Here is a 23,940-nt window from a genome sequence, read left to right on the forward strand (position 1 = left end):
TGCTACTACCTATAGACCATATGTAATGCTGCTACTACCTATAGACCATATGTAATGCTGCTACTACCTATAGACCATATGTAATGCTGCTACTACCTATAGACCATGTGTAATGCTGCTACTACCTATAGACCATATGTAATGCTGCTACTACCTGTAGACCATGTGTGGTGATGTTACTACCTATTGACCATATGTAATGCTGTTACTACCTATTGACCATATGTAATGCTGTTACTACCTATTGACCATATGTAATGCTGTTACTACCTATTGACCATATGTAATGCTGTTACTACCTGTAGACCATGTGGAGTGCTGCTACTACCTACAGACCATATGTAATGCTGCTACTACCTATAGACCATATGTAATGCTGCTACTACCTATAGACCATATGTAATGCTGCTACTACCTGTAGACCATGTGTGGTGATGTTACTACCTATTGACCATATGTAATGCTGTTACTACCTATTGACCATATGTAATGCTGTTACTACCTATTGACCATATGTAATGCTGTTACTACCTGTAGACCATGTGGAGTGCTGCTACTACCTACAGACCATATGTAATGCTGCTACTACCTATAGACCATATGTAATGCTGCTACTACCTATAGACCATATGTAATGCTGCTACTACCTATAGACCATATGTAATGCTGCTACTACCTATAGACCATATGTAATGCTGCTACTACCTATAGACCATGTGTGGTGCTGTTACTACCTATAGACCATATGTAATGCTGCTACTACCTATAGACCATATGTAATGCTGCTACTACCTATAGACCATGTGTGGTGCTGTTACTACCTACAGACCATATGTAATGCTGTTACTACCTATTGACCATATGTAATGCTGTTACTACCTACAGACCATATGTAATGCTGTTACTACCTATTGACCATATGTAATGCTGTTACTACCTACAGACCATATGTAATGCTGTTACTACCTATTGACCATATGTAATGCTGTTACTACCTACAGACCATGTGGAGTGCTGCTACTACCTACAGACCATATGTAATGCTGTTACTACCTACAGACCATATGTAATGCTGTTACTACCTATTGACCATATGTAATGCTGTTACTACCTACAGACCATATGTAATGCTGTTACTACCTATTGACCATATGTAATGCTGTTACTACCTATAGACCATATGTAATGCTGCTACTACCTATAGACCATATGTAATGCTGTTACTACCTATAGACCATATGTAATGCTGTTACTACCTACAGACCATATGTAATGCTGTTACTACCTATTGACCATATGTAGTGCTGTTACTACCTATTGACCATATGTAATGCTGTTACTACCTACAGACCATATGTAATGCTGTTACTACCTATTGACCATATGTAGTGCTGTTACTACCTATTGACCATATGTAATGCTGTTACTACCTATTGACCATATGTAGTGCTGTTACTACCTATTGACCATATGTAATGCTGTTACTACCTACAGACCATATGTAATGCTGTTACTACCTATTGACCATATGTAATGCTGTTACTACCTGTAGACCATGTGGAGTGCTGCTACTACCTACAGACCATATGTAATGCTGTTACTACCTATTGACCATATGTAATGCTGTTACTACCTGTAGACCATGTGGAGTGCTGCTACTACCTATTGACCATATGTAATGCTGCTACTACCTATTGACCATATGTAGTGCTGTTACTACCTATTGACCATATGTAATGCTGTTACTACCTACAGACCATATGTAATGCTGTTACTACCTATTGACCATATGTAATGCTGTTACTACCTGTAGACCATGTGGAGTGCTGCTACTACCTACAGACCATATGTAATGCTGCTACTACCTATAGACCATATGTAATGCTGCTACTACCTATAGACCATATGTAATGCTGCTACTACCTATAGACCATATGTAATGCTGCTACTACCTATAGACCATATGTAATGCTGCTACTACCTATAGACCATGTGTGGTGCTGTTACTACCTATAGACCATATGTAATGCTGCTACTACCTATAGACCATATGTAATGCTGCTACTTCCTATAGACCATATGTAATGCTGTTACTACCTATAGACCATGTGTAATGCTGCTACTACCTATTGACCATATGTAATGCTGCTACTTCCTATAGACCATATGTAATGCTGCTACTACCTATAGACCATATGTAATGCTGTTACTACCTATAGACCATGTGTAATGCTGCTACTACCTATTGACCATATGTAATGCTGCTACTACCTATTGACCATATGTAATGCTGCTACTACCTATTGACCATATGCAATGCTGCTACTACCTATAGACCATATGTAATGCTGCTACTACCTATTGACCATATGTAATGCTGTTACTACCTATAGACCATATGTAATGCTGTTACTACCTATTGACCATATGTAATGCTGTTACTACCTATAGACCATGTGTAATGCTGCTACTACCTATAGAACATATGTAATGCTGTTACTACCTATAGACCATGTGTAGTGCTGTTACTACCTATAGACCATATGTAATGCTGTTACTACCTATAGACCATGTGTAATGCTGCTACTACCTATAGACCATATGTAATGCTGTTACTACCTATAGACCATATGTAATGCTGTTACTACCTATAGACCATATGTAATGCTGTTACTACCTATAGACCATATGTAATGCTGTTACTACCTATAGACCATGTGTAATGCTGCTACTACCTATAGACCATATGCATGTGTAGTGCTGTCACTACCTATAGACCATGTGTAATGCTGCTACTACCTATAGACCATGTGTAATGCTGCTACTACCTATAGACCATATGCATGTGTAGTGCTGTTACTACCTATAGACCATGTGTAATGCTGCTACTACCTATAGACCATATGTAATGCTGCTACTGCATCACATTATTGAACCATCCTATACAGTGGTACACAGTGGATATGGAAGTCATTATTGAACCATCCTATACAGTGGTACACATTGGATATGGAAGTCATTATTGAACCATCCTATACAGTGGTACACAGTGGATATGGAAGTCGTTATTGAACCATCCTATACAGTGGTACACAGTGGATATGGAAGTCATTATTGAACCATCCTATACAGTGGTACACAGTGGATATGGAAGTCGTTATTGAACCATCCTATACAGTGGTACACATTGGATATGGAAGTCATTATTGAACCATCCTATACAGTGGTACACATTGGATATGGAAGTCATTATTGAACCATCCTATACAGTGGTACACAGTGGATATGGAAGTCATTATTGAACCATCCTATACAGTGGTACACAGTGGATATGGAAGTCATTATTGAACCATCCTATACAGTGGTACACAGTGGATATGGAAGTCATTATTGAACCATCCTATACAGTGGTACACAGTGGATATGGAAGTCGTTATTGAACCATCCTATACAGTGGTACACAGTGGATATGGAAGTCATTATTGAACCATCCTATACAGTGGTACACATTGGATATGGAAGTCATTATTAAACCATCCTATACAGTGGTACACATTGGATATGGAAGTCATTATTGAACCATCCTATACAGTGGTACACATTGGATATGGAAGTCATTATTGAACCATCCTATACAGTGGTACACATTGGACATGGAAGTCGCTATTGAACCATCCTATACAGTGGTACACAGTGGATATGGAAGTCGTTATTGAACCATCCTATACAGTGGTACACATTGGATATGGAAGTCATTATTGAACCATCCTATACAGTGGTACACATTGGATATGGAAGTCATTATTGAACCATCCTATACAGTGGTACACATTGGACATGGAAGTCGCTATTGAACCATCCTATACAGTGGTACACAGTGGATATGGAAGTCGTTATTGAACCATCCTATACAGTGGTACACATTGGATATGGAAGTCATTATTGAACCATCCTATACAGTGGTACACAGTGGATATGGAAGTCATTATTGAACCATCCTATACAGTGGTACACATTGGATATGGAAGTCATTATTGAACCATCCTATACAGTGGTACACAGTGGATATGGAAGTCGTTATTGAACCATCCTATACAGTGGTACACAGTGGATATGGAAGTCGTTATTGAACCATCCTATACAGTGGTACACAGTGGATATGGAAGTCGTTATTGAACCATCCTATACAGTGGTGCACATTGGATATGGAAGTCATTATTGAACCATCCTATACAGTGGTACACATTGGATATGGAAGTCATTATTGAACCATCCTATACAGTGGTACACAGTGGATATGGAAGTCATTATTGAACCATCCTATACAGTGGTACACATTGGATATGGAAGTCATTATTGAACCATCCTATACAGTGGTACACAGTGGATATGGAAGTCATTATTGAACCATCCTATACAGTGGTACACAGTGGATATGGAAGTCATTATTGAACCATCCTATACAGTGGTACACATTGGATATGGAAGTCATTATTGAACCATCCTATACAGTGGTACACATTGGATATGGAAGTCGTTATTGAACCATCCTATACAGTGGTACACATTGGATATGGAAGTCATTATTGAACCATCCTATACAGTGGTACACAGTGGATATGGAAGTCATTATTGAACCATCCTATACAGTGGTACACAGTGGATATGGAAGTCATTATTGAACCATCCTATACAGTGGTACACATTGGATATGGAAGTCATTATTGAACCATCCTATACAGTGGTACACATTGGATATGGAAGTCGTTATTGAACCATCCTATACAGTGGTACACATTGGATATGGAAGTCATTATTGAACCATCCTATACAGTGGTACACAGTGGATATGGAAGTCATTATTGAACCATCCTATACAGTGGTACACAGTGGATATGGAAGTCGTTATTGAACCATCCTATACAGTGGTACACAGTGGATATGGAAGTCATTATTGAACCATCCTATACAGTGGTACACATTGGATATGGAAGTCGTTATTGAACCATCCTATACAGTGGTACACATTGGATATGGAAGTCATTATTGAACCATCCTATACAGTGGTACACATTGGATATGGAAGTCATTATTGAACCATCCTATACAGTGGTACACAGTGGATATGGAAGTCATTATTGAACCATCCTATACAGTGGTACACAGTGGATATGGAAGTCGTTATTGAACCATCCTATACAGTGGTACACAGTGGATATGGAAGTCGTTATTGAACCATCCTATACAGTGGTACACAGTGGATATGGAAGTCGTTATTGAACCATCCTATACAGTGGTACACAGTGGATATGGAAGTCATTATTGAACCATCCTATACAGTGGTACACATTGGATATGGAAGTCGTTATTGAACCATCCTATACAGTGGTACACAGTGGATATGGAAGTCATTATTGAACCATCCTATACAGTGGTACACATTGGATATGGAAGTCATTATTGAACCATCCTATACAGTGGTACACAGTGGATATGGAAGTCGTTATTGAACCATCCTATACAGTGGTACACAGTGGATATGGAAGTCGTTATTGAACCATCCTATACAGTGGTACACATTGGATATGGAAGTCATTATTGAACCATCCTATACAGTGGTACACATTGGATATGGAAGTCATTATTGAACCATCCTATACAGTGGTACACAGTGGATATGGAAGTCATTATTGAACCATCCTATACAGTGGTACACAGTGGATATGGAAGTCATTATTGAACCATCCTATACAGTGGTACACATTGGATATGGAAGTCATTATTGAACCATCCTATACAGTGGTACACAGTGGATATGGAAGTCGTTATTGAACCATCCTATACAGTGGTACACAGTGGATATGGAAGTCATTATTGAACCATCCTATACAGTGGTACACATTGGATATGGAAGTCGTTATTGAACCATCCTATACAGTGGTACACAGTGGATATGGAAGTCGCTAATAAGACTGCTGCCGTACGTAATTAAGACCGCTGCCGTACGTAAATAAGACTGCTGCTGCACGTAATTAAGACCGCTGCCGTACGTAAATAAGACTGCTGCTGCACGTAATTAAGACCGCTGCCGTACGTAAATAAGACTGCTGCTCTCTCCTCTCTATCGGGCAGCGGAGTGTTAAGTGCTCTGTAGAAGTCTCTGTTTGATTTTCTGACTGGCGTTTGACGAGGCTCCTGGGAGTCGGATGGGAATATGAATATGAAGACTGGGTAAATCCTCCCATCAAACAGACAAAGCTCTTTCCATACTGCTTTCTGTCTCATTCCCTCTTTCCCTCTTACTCTGTCCTCTCTACTGTCTCTCTCTCTCCCCTACCTCTCTCAGTCTCTCTTTCGATCTCTTTCTCTCTATTTCAGTCTCTCTTGCACTCTCTCTCTCCCCTACCTCTCTGGTCTCTCTCTTGGTCTCTCTCTATTTCGGTTTCCCTTTCGGTCGCTCTCTCTCCCCTACCTCTCTCGGTCTTTCTCTCATCTCTCTCTCTCTAGGTCTCTCTCTCACTCAGCTCCTTCTCCCTCGCTTAATCGAGTAAGATGGAAATGCAATTAACGTCAATCTCCAGTACAGTTTCAGGGTGAATTCAAATGAGTTTCTTTTGTTTTCCTTCTTGTCATTATCTCACAAGAAAAAAGTTACTACAATAACCGGTCATGTACTTAGATGAGAAAAACATCAGTATTACCAATGGGTCATTATTTTGGCCCATGCTGGCTTGGTTATGATATAAGGTGTGTATTGTAAAGTGAGAACAGCTGTCCATAGGTGTGTAATATGTCACCACAAGTGGCATAACTAATATTTTAGTGTTAGTGACTTGTAACTACAATGGACAAATGTCACTGTCTTGACGTATTCTAATGAGGAGATGTTGGAACCAAAGTCATCTAACATTACCCCATTTTGTGTCTTGTCTCTGCAGAAGGAGGTCAGATTAACAACAATGTGGGTCCAGGTCCCACCATGGGCCAGCCACACCCCTACCCTGCTCTGAGCCAGCAACGACCTGGGAAGGAACTCAACAAGTACGCCTCTCTCAAGCTCGTAGGTGAGTGTCTGCTCAATCCACTTTGTTCTGCTTTGTGTCTGTAGAGGCCTGGGTTCCACTAAGTAAGTTAGCCTTGTTCCAACCAGAACAGCCCAATGACTAAGCTTGATCAAATACCATTCTATTTGTTATCATTGTGTACACATGACATTTCATGAAGGATTTCTGTATACTTCCCACTTTCGCTGGAACTGAAGACCGATGGGTGTGATGAGTGTCATCAACCATAGTGCCCTTCCTTTTGTTACAGGTGACAGTTTTGATACTCATCACTGCATCCTGTATCAAAAGGTTTGCTGGACTTCGCTAAAGACCCGTAGATCTCTACATGACTCCCTTTTTGTTCACAAGACCTTACGTCATAAACTTCTGTATAGACACCAGAGTTGCCTAACCCGTTCACAGGATTGGTTAACTCTTGATGTTCCTAGGGTCTCCACCGAGCCACGTAAATATCCTTTTAGTTTTAATGCACCGTAGTGCTGGAACAAAATCCCAAATCAATTTCATCTTAATGTTGTGGTGCCGTTCGGGCAGTTTACAGTGTTGATCGGGGAATTATTTGTGGACAAATGTAACTGCTGCTCTGGGTGATATGTGATGTTTAACTTGTGCTTCCAATAACTGTGTTTTTGTATTTTCATGTGTACATTTGTGTATGTTTGTGTTGTATTGTGCAGGGCATATCTGAAAAAGAAACCTAGGTCTTAATATGTCTTCCCTGTTCAAATAAAGGACCAATAAAAAGTATATAGAACTCTCACAGTCCCAATCAAAAGTAGAATCAACTTGTTTTGACATTGACATTCTTAATAGAGTCTTGTCCACTCTATTTTGTTATGTTAATACCATAATATCATACGAGCAAAGCAAGTCTTCTTCTTAAGTATGTGAAAGGCAGTTCCCCCAGAAACAAAATGATGGGATCCGTCTGGCTCTCTGTATTGTATAATCATAGTCGCTGCCTCTGGAATAACACAACATCACGGGAATGCAGAATACTCACACCTCTCATTGAGATGTTAAATGCAGGAGAAAGCTAATCATTTTCAAAGCAATTCCCAATCCATCACTTCACTATTCAGTCCCTGACTAATTTTCAGCTTGGAAACAGATTGCTGTGATTGTTTACACAAAAGCAGTCCATTATGCTGGGGCTTTAAGAGAGAAGAGGAAGTATTTTTCTGCTTTGTGTGAATGTCACACAGTTTATATAACCACCAGCAAGCCATTCAATCTGAGACAATTAAGAATGGGAAATGTTGACTGATTTGGCCCATATCTCCTGTGTTTGACTAATAAAGTGAACCAGATCTATCCAGCTAGGTTTTAATGAGGCTATCTGTACTGGAGGAGGTCCAATGATACTGGAAAATAGTTTTGAGAGATTAGATTTGGTTTATCTCCTCCCTCCCCTCCTCTCCATCGCCCTCCACCTCAAAGCATTTTTTCTTCTTCTCATCTTCACCTACCTGCTCCCCAGGATATCTGATTTAATTTCTGTAATAGAGGATCTCCCACCCAATGTATTCAGAGCCTCAGTGAAATCTTGTCATTCTTGAGGCACTTATTTTAATCTGCTTTAGAGAGCAATAGCGACACAGTCCCAAGAGGCCATCTCCATTTTCTGGAGTCATGAACTGATGTTATGACCATGGAGACGCACAGCAAAGATATGACTGTGGAAACGAACAACTACGAGGACAGCTGAGATAGAGAGAGAGAGGGAGAGCCTTCATGTGAGCTGTGTTATTGCATTTATCTGAACTTTCACTGAGCATTTTGTCTTCTCTCCTTCATATTGCTCGGGCCTTATTCCACTTATCACAAGCGGCTCTTAAACAACAGTGTTGTTCTTGACTTGACTTTGATTCAATTCAGAAATAACTTACAGATCTGAAATTACTATTAAATACAAGTCAAATCAAGCTCATGCTGTTCTCAAGGTCATGAAATGTTGACCCTGAGGACCTGCATATTTGCTCTATAAATTGAGCCCAAATTGACCTTTTTTCTCAATTTAAGTTCCTGGGTGTCTGGATTGATGACAAGTTGTCCTTCGTAACGCATATAGAAAATCTAACTAAGAAGCTAAGATCCAAGATTTTTAAAAATTATATAGAATTAAATCATGCCTCAGTATTGAAAATAGGTGAGAGATTATTCAAACAAGCTTCTCCCTGTATTGAATTTTGGTGATATTGTTTACATGCATATGGCAACTTCTGTTTTGAAACCCTTGGACACAGTCTACCATTCAGCAATGCGTTTTATCACAGGGGACAATTTTAGGACTCATTGTTGTCTGTATAAAAATGTGGGATGTACCTCTGTCTGTAAGAAGAGAGCTGCATTCTCTTTGATTTATTTACAATCTGACAGAAACTCTCTCTGTATGTAACATCATTAATTAAGATAAAAATCACAAGTTACCAAACCCATTCAATGGAATGGATAACACGAGAGATCCCTCCAGTTTCCACAGATTTGGGAAAATCTGCATTTAGTTTTTTTGCCCCAAATTTGTGGAACAATCTGCAAAGTTTACTGCAGTTAGATGTGCTGGTGCCAATCAGGCAGTTTACATGATTGATTGAGGACCTCTATGTAGTTGAATGTGATTGCTTTTATTAAATGTTTATTTATTTTGTATTTATTTTTTATTGTAGTGAATTGTTTTGTTTTCTACACATATGTATGTTGTTTTAATATTCTGTTTTTATTGTAATGTGTACAGGGTTCTCCTGGAAAATATATGTTCATATCAATGTGACTCCCTGTTTAAATAAAGGTTCAATAATATTTGTATAAAATAGCATTCCCAACGGTAGCTACAGAATCCTCAATCTGAGAGCTGATAAGCCACACTTCTGTTAATCAATATCTGTCTTCACTGTCCCTAAATGAATCTCTGTATAAGGTCACACTGTTGGATTTTAAAACCAGACATGGGAAATCTAACTAATAAAAGGGACCCAGTACCCAAAACTTAACCCTGAAGAAGGTTTGGTTATCTCTATAGTTCACTGTTGCAAATTATATTGCAATGCAAATGCATTTGTCTCTCACAACTCCACTGCCCTTATGCCATAGAGACCGACAGTTAGGCTATCTCTGATTTGTCATTCTCAGATAGTATTGTAGCGTAATTGGAGTTGACACATCATTTAGTCCCTACAGTCCCTACAGTCCCACCACCTCTGCCAAGCATCCACATTTAAATTGTTTCTGTCTGTGGCCTTTTGTGCCCGAGGAACTTACTCTGTCTGTCTATAGTCGTTCTGTTTCTCATCAGAACAACTACAGACAGAGTATTTTCCCTGTGAATGTATGTGTGCCGTTGAGCTGACTGCTGCTAGATTGATTTACCTGTCGCCTGACTGAGTTTGCAGGCAGGCAGCTGCGAGGCAAACTCAGTGTTCACAGCGCCTCATCATGCTTGCTGGAAGGACAACAGAGTTATGAAATAGATGTATAGTTACAGAGCAAACTTCCCCAGTGACTCTATCTTCAAGGACGTAAAAAGCAACAGGCCATCCACCATAACCTGAGAGTCACACTAGGATGCTCAATAGCTAAGGATAAAGAGTAATGACTGATCCGGGGAACGTGGATCACCCGGTAAAAAGGACACATTTCTCAGTGGTAAGAGAGATTTGCTGACATGAACGACAGAGAAATGAATGAGGGAAATTAAACGTGACTGCACTCAGCAAGGAAATCTGCTGAAGTGGTGTAGGCTAGCTGGAGGGCGCAGGTCTTGGGAGACAGGAAGCCTCTGAGGCCGACCTAGACATCTCTCACCTGCCTGGAAGCATCCTCATATCAATTGATGGTTGTTTCCCTGATCAGCCAGTCCAATTTAAATTCTCCCTATTTATTTACCTGCGTAGAAGTAGTAGCCTGCAGTCTCTGTATGCGATCACATTCAACATGGTTTGACCTAAGGCAGTCTGTTACATTGAGGGTTGGACCCTTACGGAAAAAAAACATGATTTCAAATGTGAAATCATAAGAAATCCCAAGTTTTTGGAACACTTCGCATGTTAAAACAAAAGAGTCATTATGATACACACACAGTGCTTTTAACATACAGTGTTTTTTAACACACATATTTGGTACACATGACTACATTGTATATTGTAATGACCTGACTAGGTCATAAATGAACAATTGTCCAGACAGAGGCTTGAGTTTGCGAATTGACGGTTTATTAAACCAACTTTACACAGACTACTGTTTGGGCCGTAGCACACGCCAAATATTTACATTTTTACATTTAAGTCATTTAGCAGACGCTCTTATCCAGAGCGACTTACAAATTGGTGCATTCACCTTATGACATCCAGTGGAACAGCCACTTTACAATAGTGCATCTAAATCTTAAAGGGGGGGTGAGAAGGATTACTTATCCTATCCTAGATGACAGATAACCCACAAGCCAATCGTGACCTTCTCTTGTGAAGCCCAGACGTAAGAGAGAGAGAACAAAGGCTGAACCTGGTCTTAACTTCCAATGCTCCACCCGCCTGCCCAACCCCCCTCCACGCCACTCTGCCAACCACCAGGATGCCCGGCATCAGAACATTCCAGGCATTCCCGTGATTGGCAGATAGCAGGTTGATTGACATGTCGGACCCCGCGAACACCGGGTACTGGTCAGTACAACACAACCACCTCCTAGCCTAACCCATAACACACAGCTGTCTGTGCGGGTCGCTACACAGCCCCCCCACCACAAAGTCCATTGTCCCCGAGGGAACAAACAAAGTCTCTGAAGCGACCCGGAGGTCTCCTTTGCCTGCGTGGCCGTGATGGTCGCAGAGTGCCCCTCTGGGAACCAGGGGATGAAGGCAGGGATATGGGGGACAAGGGAACGGGTAATACAGTCCGGGGCTCTGGGGAACCACGCGGTGACACAGGGGGGGAGACAGGGGGAGTGCGCTGTCTGGAGCCTTGTCTGCGTCACCTGAGGGTGGGTGCCTGGAGAATGTCATTGCCAGAGAGGGGAATTGTGGGGGTTCCTGGGGTTTGGGGAGAAGAGGCCCCTCTGTATGGGGCTAACCTGTTCCGGTGCAGTGCCACCTTTCTCCCCCTGGGAGGAAGCTACACCCGGTACACAACCTCCCCTACCCTCTCCAGGACACTGCAGGGTCCCACCCAGTGACTGTCCAACTTGGGGCATCTGCCTTCTTTCCTTAGGGGGCTGTAGACCCAGACCAGCTCCCCAGCCACAAAGTGACTTCCCCGGGTGTGCATGTCATAGTTCCTTTTCTGCCTCACACCTGCATTCACCAGCTGCTCTCTGGCGAAGGTGTGGGCTGTCTCCAGGCGGTCCTGGAGTCTCCGGGCATACTCCGGCCCCGGAGGAACACGAGGGCTATCCAGGGGCCGACCAAACGCCATCTCCGCAGGGGTGCGGATCTCTCTCCCCAGCATGAGGAGGGCAGGCGTGCAGGAAGTGGAGTCTTGGACAGCGGAGCGGCATGCCATGAGGACCATAGGCAGGTGCTTGTCCCAGTCACGCTGTTGTTTGGAAGAGACGATGGCCAGCTGCTGTCCAAGCGTTTTGTTGAAGCGCTCCACAAGGCCATCACTTTGAGGATGGAGAGGAGTAGTGCGGGTCTTGTGCATACCCAGCCTCTCACACATGGTGGCGAACACACGGGACTCAAAGTTTCCGCCTTGGTCGCTGTGGATGGACTCTGCAGCTCCAAACCTGCTGAACATCCCCGCTGTCAGGGCGTCGACGATGGTCTCTGCCTCCTGGTCAGGCAGAGCATAGGCCTCGGGCCATTTTGTGAAATAGTCCATGGCCGTGAGCACCCAGCGGTTTCCACTGTCTGTGGTGGGGAACGGCCCAACTACATCCACTCCCACCCTCTCCATGGGAGCCCCCACTGGGAACTGTTGGAGCTGAGCATGAGAGCGGCCTGGGGGGCCCTTTCTCGCTGTGCAGTTGTCACAGCGGCGACAAAAGTCCTCCACATCCCTCTTGTGCTGCCCCCAGTAGAAGCCCTGACGGAGACGGCGCAGTGTTTTTGTGACCCCAAAGTGTCCAGTCCCCACCCCCATGAGTACTCTGGAGCACAGCCTCCCGCAATGCTTTTGGGACCACCACCTGCCACCTCTCCTCTCCCGTAGCTGACTCCTTCCATGCCCGCTGTAGCACGCCATCAGCCAGCCGCAGTCTCTCAAACTTCGACCACAACCCTTTGGTCGCGAGTGAGAGCGCTGTCACCTCTTCCCATGGTGGCCTCACCTGCGCCTCTACCCACTGTAGCACTGGCTGTAGGTCTGTGTCCCGTCCCTGCTGCTGCCGCCATTCAGCCACGTCGACAGTCTGCAGCTCACAGCAGACAGGCCCGCTCGCCCGACACACTGTGGCACAGACACCCTCCTCTGCCCGCAGCTCTCTCTCCCGTCCCTCTCTCCGTTCACAGTGGCGGCAGCCGTCTGCAGTACAGGGCCGACGGGACATGGCGTCGGCGTTGGAGTGGCGTGCCCCTGCCCTGTGCACCACCGTGAAGTCATACGGCTGAAGCTCCTCCAACCAGCGTGCCACCTGCCCCTCTGGCTCTCTGAAAGACATGAGCCACTGGAGAGCAGAGTGGTCAGTCCTTACAGTAAAGGGCAGACCACCCAGGTAGTACTTGAAGTACTTGAAGTTATTATTATTATTATTATATATTATTGAAGTGTTTGACGGAAGCCACAACAGCCAAGAGCTCCCGCCGGGTGACACAATAGCGGCGCTCATGTTTGTCAAATGTTTTGCTGAAGTACGCCACCACTCTCTCCCCCTCTGGCCCCACCTGGGCCAGCACCCCACCCATGCCCACATTGCTCGCGTCTGTGTCCAGGATAAAGGGCAAGGTGAGGTCAGGGGGGGGCGAGCACGGGGGCCTCGATCAGTGCACGTTTGAGGGTGTTGAACGCCTCCTCACACTCCACTGTCCAAGTGAAAGCCTTGTCCTTCGGCAGCAGGCGGTTCAGTAGAGCAGCAACGCTTGAGAAGCCCCATACAAACCTCCTGTAGTACGAGGCCAGGCCCAGGAAGCTCTTCAGCTGACGCTGGTCGGTGGGGGTGGGCCAGTCTCTGACAGCCCCTACCTTGTCCTCCATGGTGCTGATCCCCTCCTTCCCCACTCGGTGGCCCAAGAAGGACACCTCTCTCCTCATGAAGTGGCACTTCTCGGGGTGGAGCTTCAGACCTGCGGCAGCCACCCTCTCCAGCACACGCCGTAGCGCCCCCAGGGCTGACTGGAAGGAGCTGCCATGGGCCAGGATGTCATCGAGGTATACCAGACACTGCTGTCGGGGGATGCCATCCAGCACCCTGTCCATCAAACGCTCAAAAGTAGCTGGAGCGTTGCACAGGCCAAAGCACAGGACCTTGAACTGCCAGTGTCCTCTGTTAGTGGAGAACGCAGTTTTGGCTCTGGCCTCTGGGGAGAGGGGCACCTGCCAGTAGCCACTGCGGAGGTCTAGTGAGGAGAACCAGGAGGACCCCTAACCAGGTCCAGCGACTCATCGATACGTGGTATGGGGTATGAGTCCTTCCTGGTTACCTCATTCAGCCGCCTGTAGTCCGCACAGAACCTCAGCTTGCCCCCCTTCTTCGGAACCATGACGACTGGCGCCGCCCAGGGGCTGTCTGAGGGCTCAATGAAGTCTGCCCGCTGCATCTCCAACACAGCCTTGTCTGCCGCCTCCTGGCGTGCCAGCGGGATACGGCGGGGACGCATCTTGATGGGTCGAGCATCACCTGTGTCGATCTCATGCTGCACCAGATGAGTCTGACCCACCTCTTCCTCACTCAACGCAAAGCTGTCTCTGAATTCAAACAGCAACTGCCACAACCGTTCCTGCTGCTCAGGGTCAAGACCAACACAGTTCCTCCCCCATATCTCCCTCACTGCAGACAGTGTCCTCTCCTCTCCCATCTGGGGTAGCTGGGCTGGGGGGGTGCGGCCCGGGCTCACAGAGGGCTGTGTCATGGAGGTAGCTGGGGGAATGTAACACACCGCCGTAGGTGACAGGGGGACTGGGGAAAAGTCACACACAGCTGTGGGGGAGGGGCCATGAGCCATGAGTCTCTGCTGCTTTAACTGTTGGAGTAAAGGGTTTGTTGGGTTGAGTGAATGTGACATTAGGGGGGGCCATGGTGACTTCCGTCCCTCCCTGGAAGCTCAGTGTGCCCCTATTTAGGTCTAACTGGCAGCCTGTGCTCCTAAGAAAGTCCAACCCCAGGATACCCCAGGATACAAGGGTCCTGCACAGCCGCCACCCACACAGGATGACGCACACTGTGGTGCAGCAGAAAGGTCAGCCTCCCTCAAATCCAGTGGTTATGAGTTCAAATCCCAGATGGGGTCATATTTTAACTGAACAGCGTACCACTGTCACATGTGAAGTGTTTTCACATTTTAGTAGATGCTCTTATCCAGAGCCTTGTCCTATAGGGCACATCAACAGATTTTTTCACATTGGGGGTTGGAACCATCAATCTTTCAGTTACTGGACTAACGCTCTAAAGGGCATGGGCTACCTGCCGCCGTCACATCTGACATGTTCCAAAAACACATTTTAACATTACTGTGAAATCATGTGATCTTCCACATGCGAAATCATGTGATATTTCCATAAGAGGGATTCCAGCAACCTGAATTTCTTGCTACGCCACCTGGTTTGTCGCCAAGACAGAGATCGGACACATGTTTATTGGCATGGATACATTTCTGCACTGCTGAAAGTTATCCAGACTCAAGTCAGTAATTGTGTGATTATCTGACAACACCAACGTAAAAGTAGCGGAGCTCAGGGACACTTGGCATTAAGTATGCATAAATGCTCTGGGGAGTAGAACCTGAAACCTTTTGGTCTGGAGTGCATTAATGTCTCAGCAGGGCCACCAGATGCGTATTTTTTAATCAAGAACATACTGTACGGTACCAGTCAAAAATGTGGACACACCTACACATTTCAGGATTTTTCTTTATTTCTACTATTTTCTACATTGTAGAATAATAGTGAAGACATCAAAACTATGAAATACCACATATGGAATCATGTAGTGACCAAAGAAGTGTTAAACAAATCTAAATATATTTATTTTGAGATTCTTCAAAGTCGCCACCCTTTGCCTTTGCCTTGATTTGCACACTCTTGGCAGTCTCTCAACCAGCTTCACCTGGAATGAAGGAAAAGCGAAAACCAAGCCATGCGGTTGAAGGAATTGTCCGTAGAGCTCCGAGACAGGATTGTGCTGAGACAGAGATATGGGGAAGGGTACCAAAACATTTCTGCAGCATTGAAGCTCCCCGAGAACTCCATCATTCTTAAATGGAAGAAGTTTGGAACCACCAAGACTCTTCCCAGAGCTGGCCGCCAGGGAAAACTGAGCAAACTAGGGGAGAAGGGGTGACCAAAAATGCGATTGTCACTCTGACAGAGCTCTAGAGTTCCTCTGTGGAGATGGGAGAACCTTCCAAAAAGACAACCATCTCTGCAGCACTCCACCAATTAGAGCTTTATGGTAGAGTGGCCAGATGGAAGCCACTCGTCAGTAATAGGCACATTACAGCCCGCTTGGAGTTTGCCAAAAGGTACCTAAAGACTAACTATGAGAAACAAGATTCTCTGGTCTGATGAAACCAAGATTGAACTCTTTGGCTTGAATACCAAGTGTCACGTCTGGAAGAAACCTGGCACCAAGGTGAAGCATGGTGGTGGCAGCATCATGCCGTGTTGATGTTTTTCAGCGGCAGGGACTGGGAGACTAGTCAGGATCGAGGCAAAGATGAATGGAGCAAAGTACAGAGAGATCCTTGATGAAAGCCTGCTCCAGAGCGCTCAGGACCTCAGACAGGGGGCAAAGGTTCACCTTCCAACAGGACAATGACCCTAAGCACACAACCAAGACAACGCAGGAGTGGTTTCAGGACAAGTCTCTAAATGTCCTTGAGTGGCCCAGCCAGAGCCTGGAATTGAACCTGATTGAACATCTCTGGAAATACCTGAAAATAGCTGTGCAGCAACACTCCCCATCCAACCTGACAGAGCTTGAGAGGATCTGCAGAGAAGAACGAGAGAAACTCCCCAAATACAGGTGTACCAAGCTTGTAGCGTCATACCCAAGAAGACTCGAGGCAGTAATCACTGCCAAAGGTGCGTCAACAAAGTACTGAGTAATTCATCTGAATACTTATGTAAAGTATTTCTAAAAACCCATTTTTTGCTTTGTCATTATGGGTTATTGTGTGTAGATTGATGAGGAAAACAATTATTTTAATCAATTTTAGAATAATGCTGTAACCTAACAAAAATGTGAAAAAAACAAGAGTCTGAATACTTCCCGAAGGCACACACAGGGAGAGATCCTTGATGAAAACCTGCTCCAGAGCGCTCAGGACCTCAGACTGTAGGCAAAGGTTCACCTTCCAACAGGACAATGACCCTAAGAACACAACCAAGACACATGCAAACAGGCTATTTGAAAGTACACTGTTTATTTTATACCTTTATTTAACCAGGCAAGTCAGTTAAGAACAAATTCTTATTTATAATGACAGCCTAGGAACACTGGGTTAACTGCCTTGTTCAGGGGCAGAACAACAGATCTTTACCTTGTCAGCTCAGGGATTTGATCTAGCAAACTTTCAGTTACTGGCCCAGCGCTCTAACCACTAGGATACCTGTGCCCCAGCTAGCCTAGTGTTAGGTAGCCACTAGGACACCTGCCGCCTCATTGCTTATGATCAGTGTATTCATTGCGCCGATTCTGTTGAAAAATAAGAATGAAACGGAAGCAAACGGGACGAAAACGGGGATTAACATGCCTGAATTTGTTCAATAGAGACTCTCATTTGCAACTGTTGGACTAATGATTACACCCTAGATCAGCTAGATGCAGGCATGAGTGGGCAAAGCGGTATTGAATGTGTCACTGTCTGTCACCTTGATTACTCAAAATTCTTTCAACCTGTGCACCTACTGTACGTTATAAACTTTCATTCGTAGGCTAGGTTGTAGCAACCTCATGATGGGTACAGGGAACATTTTTGTATCATTTAGTAGCCTAAACCTATCGATGTTACATTGGGCTGGGTGAATGGAATATAAATGACAGTCATCCAATATGCTGTAATAGAAATAAGGCCATGCTCATTGAAAAAATATATCATCCTCCCTCATCTTAAATGGCACCAACCGCCACAGTTTCACACATATAACAACAGATGAAATAAATGAAGTATAGTATGATGGAGGAGAATGGGTGAGTTGATTACAGAAGGGAAGCAAACAATGCATAATTATGTAATCACAAATTGTGAACAGGGTGGACCATTCTAGTGTATCTATTCTAATTATAATCTCAAAACGGTGTACCCTGTATCAGTCCACGGAATCCAAAAGTTCTTTATCAGTCTAATTTCGGCCTAGAGTAGGCTACACAGTGAGAGCGTGCATCATTTCCATCTGCTCGACCAAGAGGAATGGATGCACATGTTGTGTTATTGTTGCTACAAGATCTGAATGAAAAATACTCAGCAGGAAAGAAATGGATCAAGACATCTCTGAGGAGTATTATTCGGATTCATGCTGAAGGGCTTTCCATATCTGGGAAAGGATCCATTACGGGCAGCAGGTGAGCGAGTATCAGCTAATGTTTTGGATCAGATGGCAAGTCTGTACTCAGTGGGAGGTGGAACCTGTTGCTGTGTTCTACAACATGCTTGACTTGGCTGCTATCAAGCAGTGCATGAACAACACCATAAGCAGGAGAGACTTCATCATGATGCCCCATTTACATCGTGACATATTCCATTACACAGTTCGTCAATTTCATTCAGTCTTGTTCCGCTACTGGATGGAGAGCATAGGATAGGGTTACACACACTGAGGTATAATAAGAACTGTGGACTGCATCTTAGATGTCCGCCTGTTGTTGTCAAGGTAATCTACTCACGTTGCCTAATGAAGATCTAAAGGTGGAAACGTTGTAAATAAATATCACCTGGGGGCATGAGCAGCAGTGTGAGGCATTTTCCTTTGTTTTCCAATCTACTCACGTTCCCATACGCCGATTCATGGTCTGTCTATATCCGTGTTGCATACGGTTTATAGGGACCAACATCACTGACATCCAGGACCTCTATACCAGGCGGGGGAAGGCCCTGGAGATTGTCAAGGACTCCAGCCGCCCAGGTCATGGACTGTTCTCTCTACTACCTCATGGCAAGTGGTACCGGAGTGCTAGGTTAGTCTACACCTATTGTTTAGGAAGCATGTACAATTCAAATTTGATTTGATTTGAAAAATATTAATATCACATGTGGACTAGCATTCAGTGCACACAGGAAGCAGCGCAAGCAGCGACAACGTCATCACAAGGTCCAAAAACATGGCAGACATTGGATGAGTATAAAATGCTAAAACTGTATCTTTGGCTGTGAGGGATGTAAAATAGGATTGGCCTCAGCAACAATTATTTGACTAATTCAATGGATGTTTGTGCACAAAGGTGATGATTAAAGTGTCTCGTTAGGAATTTTCTAATCTGACTTCTCTATGTGGCGGTGTATGGAAATTGTCTTTCTGGGCCGGGCGTCAGTTAAAACTGCAGTACTGACGCAAAACTGTAGGAGCAGTCAAAGCTGTGCCTCTAGACCAGAATCCTGGCCCCTTGGTTTCACAACGCAAGACAAGATGGAGGAGAGCATAGTCTCTTGTCAGATATCACATTTATGTTGGGAGATTGAAAAACATGACAAAACAGAATCATAAAACAACGGGACGAGATGTTAAAAACCGTCCATTGTGCCAATAGATGGTATGCACTCACATGAGATTTGCCGTGATGTTGACAGAGTGGCATGGGAGGTTTATTTCTTAGACTGGGTTAAGATGTCAATTTTGGGACACATCCTCAGTAGTGTGCCTTCGAATCAGTGGGTGTTTTGGCCTTTAATCACTAAACACCCTCATCAAAGGTGGCCAGCTAAAGGGTGATCAAGCCTTAGCTTGTGTCCTATGCCCAATTAAGATTTCCCATGGGACTATGCAAGGCAGGGGCGCCCTATTCCCTGAGCCAGCCCTACAGCTGACCACATACCTCATATGCCCTCCTCAAGTTGGAGGGATCTGAATTGGGTTCTCAGGTGGGGGTGGGGGGTCATGAAGTTATAGCCCAGCAAGGGTCCTTCCGTTTGATCTAGATCCACTGGCTGCCTCTTTCAGCTGCTTGAGAAACTGCTCTGACGGTCTGCCGCAGAGCCTGTCCATGGATTCCAAGTTCTTTCAGCAACCTGATGGTGGAAGAAGCCACGAATCCTCTGCATCCCACTTCAACTGGCCAGACTTTTGCATTCCAGCTACGCTGAGTTGCGTCTGCTGCCAACTCTGTGTAACTGTTACTGTAATTTAATTATACCAATGTGTTTTCATTCATTTAATTGCCTTAATCTATTTTATGAGAATTTGTAAGATTCTTGTTTGCATAGAATAGACGGAGACCAGTCTTATCAATAATAGGTAACATAATTTATTCTCGGAGCGCGCTGCCACGTTACCACGAGCAACAGTTTATATACAATAACATGACATCATTTCATTGCTTAACCTCTTCAACCTATGGGGGCGCTATTTCATTATTGGTTAAAAAAACTTGCCCGTTTTAAGCGCAATATTTTATCACAAAAAGATGCTTGAATATGCATATAATTGACAGCTTTGGAAAGAAAACACTCTGACGTTTCCAAAACTGCAAAGATATTATCTGTGAGGGCCACAGAACTGATGCTACAGGCGATACCACAATGAAACTTCAAACAGGAAATGAGCAGAATTTTTGAGGCTCTGTTTTCCATTGTCTCCTTATATGGCTGTGAATGCGCCAGGAATGAGCCTGCCCTTTCTGTCGGTTCCCCAAGGTGTCTGCAGCATTGTGACGTGTTTGTAGGCATATCATTGGAAGATTGTCCATAAGAGACTACATTTACCAGGTGTCCGCCCGGTGTCCTTTGTCTAAATTGGTGCGTAATCTTCAGCTGCAGGCATTTTCCCATGGGATTCAGAGGGGAAAGCACACTTCCACGAACGATATATCATCGAAGAGATTTGTGAAAAACACCTTGAGGATTGATTCTAAACAACGTTTGCCACGTTTCAGTCGATATTATGGAGTTCATTTGGAAAAAAGTTTGCCGTTTTGATGACTGAATTTTCATTATTTTTTTGGTAGCCAAACGTGATGTACCAAACGGAGCGATTTCTCCTATACAAAGAATATTTTTGGACAAACGGAACATTTGCTATCTAACTGAGAGTCTCCTCATTGAAAACATCTGAAGTTCTTCAAAGGTAAATTATTTTATTTGAATGCTTTTCTGTTTTTTGTGAAAATGTTGCCTGCTGAATGCTAACGCTAAATGCTACTCTAGCTATCAATAGCTATCAATACTGTTACACAAATGCTTGTTTTGCTATGGTTGAGAAGCATATTTTTGAAAATCTGAGATGACAGTGTTGTTAACAAAAGGCTAAGCTTGAGAGCTAGCATATTGATTTCATTTCATTTGCAATTTTCATGAATAGTTAACGTTGTGTTATGCTAATGAGCTTGCTGATAGATTTACACAATCCTGGATACAGGTTTTTTTCGTAGCTAAACGTGACGCAGAAAACGGAGCGATTTGTCCTAAACAAATAATCTTTCAGGAAAAACTGAACATTTGCTATCTAACTGAGAGTCTCTTCATTGAAAACATCCGAAGTTCTTCAAAGGTAAATTATTTTATTTGAATGCTTTTCTGGTTTTTGTGAAAATGTTGCCTGCTGAATGCTAATGCTAAATGCTACGCTAGCTATCAATACTGTTACACAAATGCTTGTTTTGCTATGGTTTAGAAGCATATTTTGAAAATCTGAGATGACAGTGTTGTTAACAAAAGGCTAAGCTTGAGAGCTAGCATATTGATTTCATTTCATTTGCGATTTTCATGAATAGTTAACGTTGCGTTATGGTAATGAGCTTGAGGCTATATTCACGATCCCGGATCCGGGATGGCTCGTCGCAACAGGTTAACAGAATCCCCTCCTCTCGACCGGGAAAAAGGGAACTTAAAAAGTTCATTCAGACCCCCCTAGCACATACACAGGACACACAACACAACTGAATTAACTTTTGACTCCTCACCATTATCAGTCACCACTTAGCTGACAGTTCTAATGAACAGAAAACCTAGGAATGCACTCACTGCCTTATCTAAAACACCCCAGAGCTCAGTTTCGTCAGTTAAACCATAGATTAACTACCTTATCTGTTTACTTAATCCACAAACCATTCCTTTCTTCCTAGTTGGAATGGTGTTCATTAACTTTAATTACTCCTTGTCAGTGTCACACAATCCCTTCTTATGAACTCATATTGTTAATCAGATATAATAAAACAGAGTATAAGTTTACTTAGTTACAGTTCTATTTAAAATGAGAATATTGTTTATTAATTTATTCATAATATTTGTAACAGTAACGCAGTTTCTTACGCTCGTAGGCCTCTTCAACAGTAGTTTTGCCACGGGACTGTGAGCTCTATGATGTACACAGCCTTTCGTGAAGGGGACCAGAGTACCATGTCTGGCCTAAGATTGGTAGAAGCAATCTCAGGTGGGAAAATGAGTTGCTGGCCAATATCGACAAGCATCTTCCAGTCCCGGGCCATGGCTAGGTGTCCAGTTTCTGGCTTCGTAGGAGGATGCTTGGGGCTTTTCTGTCCCTCCCGGATGAATTTTGTTGTTTTGACGGGATTACTTGTTATTGGAGGTAATGAATTGGTTGCACTCCTCTTGGTCTCAAGTGCTGCAGCCAGGCTCTTGCGGACCTGATTGTGCCTCCAGGTGAAACCTTGTGAGAGGCTGGTCTTGCAACCTGTCATTATATGCCTGAGAGTCGCTGGAGCTGGGCAGAGGGGGCAGGTCGGGTCCTCGCCATACCATTGATGTAGGTTTTTTGGTGATGGAAGCACATCATAAACAGCTCTTATGATGAAGCTGATGTTGCTCGCCACCATTTGCTAAACCTCACTCCAGTTGATCTTTCTCCTCTCCAGGCCTTCCCACCGCGTCCATTGCCCTTGTTTAGCAAGAGAGACAACCTTTGCACTTCTTGCAGTCTCCTCCTGCGCACCTCCTCGACCACCAGCTTCCTGCGTTCAGATGTTGTTGCCTTATGGAACATTGGTTTGCTTGCTGTCAGGCCAAAGCCTCCTCTTCCATGCTGGATATTCCCCACAATGTCTTACTCCTCCGTTAGACTTGTAAGAGATAGTTCAAGGACCCCTTTGCCATAGAGGCAGATGTTACTCAGGCATCGTGGGACCCCCAGCCATTTCTTCATGTATGAGGTAATTGTTCGCTCCATCTTCTCCACTGTTGTTATTGGGACCTCATAGACAGTGAGTGGCCACATTACCCGTGGGAGAAGTCCAAACTGTAGGCACCAAAGCTTGAGCTTCCCAGTCAGTAGGGTCTTGTTGATGTTCTCAAGACCGTCGGCGATGTCCTGCCTTACTTGCTGCACTTGATCTTTATCCAGGAGGCTTTCGTTGTACCATCTGCCCAGGCTCTTGACGGGTTGCTCAGACACCGTTGGTATCGGGTCATCTCCAATGCAGAACCTCACATCTTTAAGCTGTCCCTTGACTATGGAGACGCTTCGAGATTTGCTTGGCTTGATTTTCATCTGGGCCCGCCTGGTGCATGCTGCAGTGATGGCCAGTGTAGTCATGTCATCCATGTATGCTCGGATAGGTGGGAGACGGAGCCCTTCCTTAGTTCTCTCGCCGCCGACCACCCATCTCAATGCCCTGATGATG

At 44.2% G+C, this 23,940-nt stretch overlaps 1 protein-coding gene across 3 annotated transcripts in view; it reads left to right on the plus strand.

Moving 5' to 3' along the window:
• LOC118373706 (protein shisa-9B-like) overlaps window positions 1-23,940 on the plus strand; it is an 88,227-nt gene that overhangs the window by 57,729 nt on the left and 6,558 nt on the right. For all 3 annotated transcript variants that reach the window (XM_052472390.1, XM_052472380.1, XM_052472393.1), the window contains one exon: window positions 6,939-7,064. In XM_052472390.1, coding sequence (XP_052328350.1) covers window positions 6,939-7,064 — 126 coding nt within the window. The remainder of the gene's footprint in view (window positions 1-6,938; window positions 7,065-23,940) is intronic.

Source organism: Oncorhynchus keta, chromosome 2 (genome assembly GCF_023373465.1).
Source record: "Oncorhynchus keta strain PuntledgeMale-10-30-2019 chromosome 2, Oket_V2, whole genome shotgun sequence".
Lineage (NCBI taxonomy): Eukaryota > Metazoa > Chordata > Actinopteri > Salmoniformes > Salmonidae > Oncorhynchus > Oncorhynchus keta.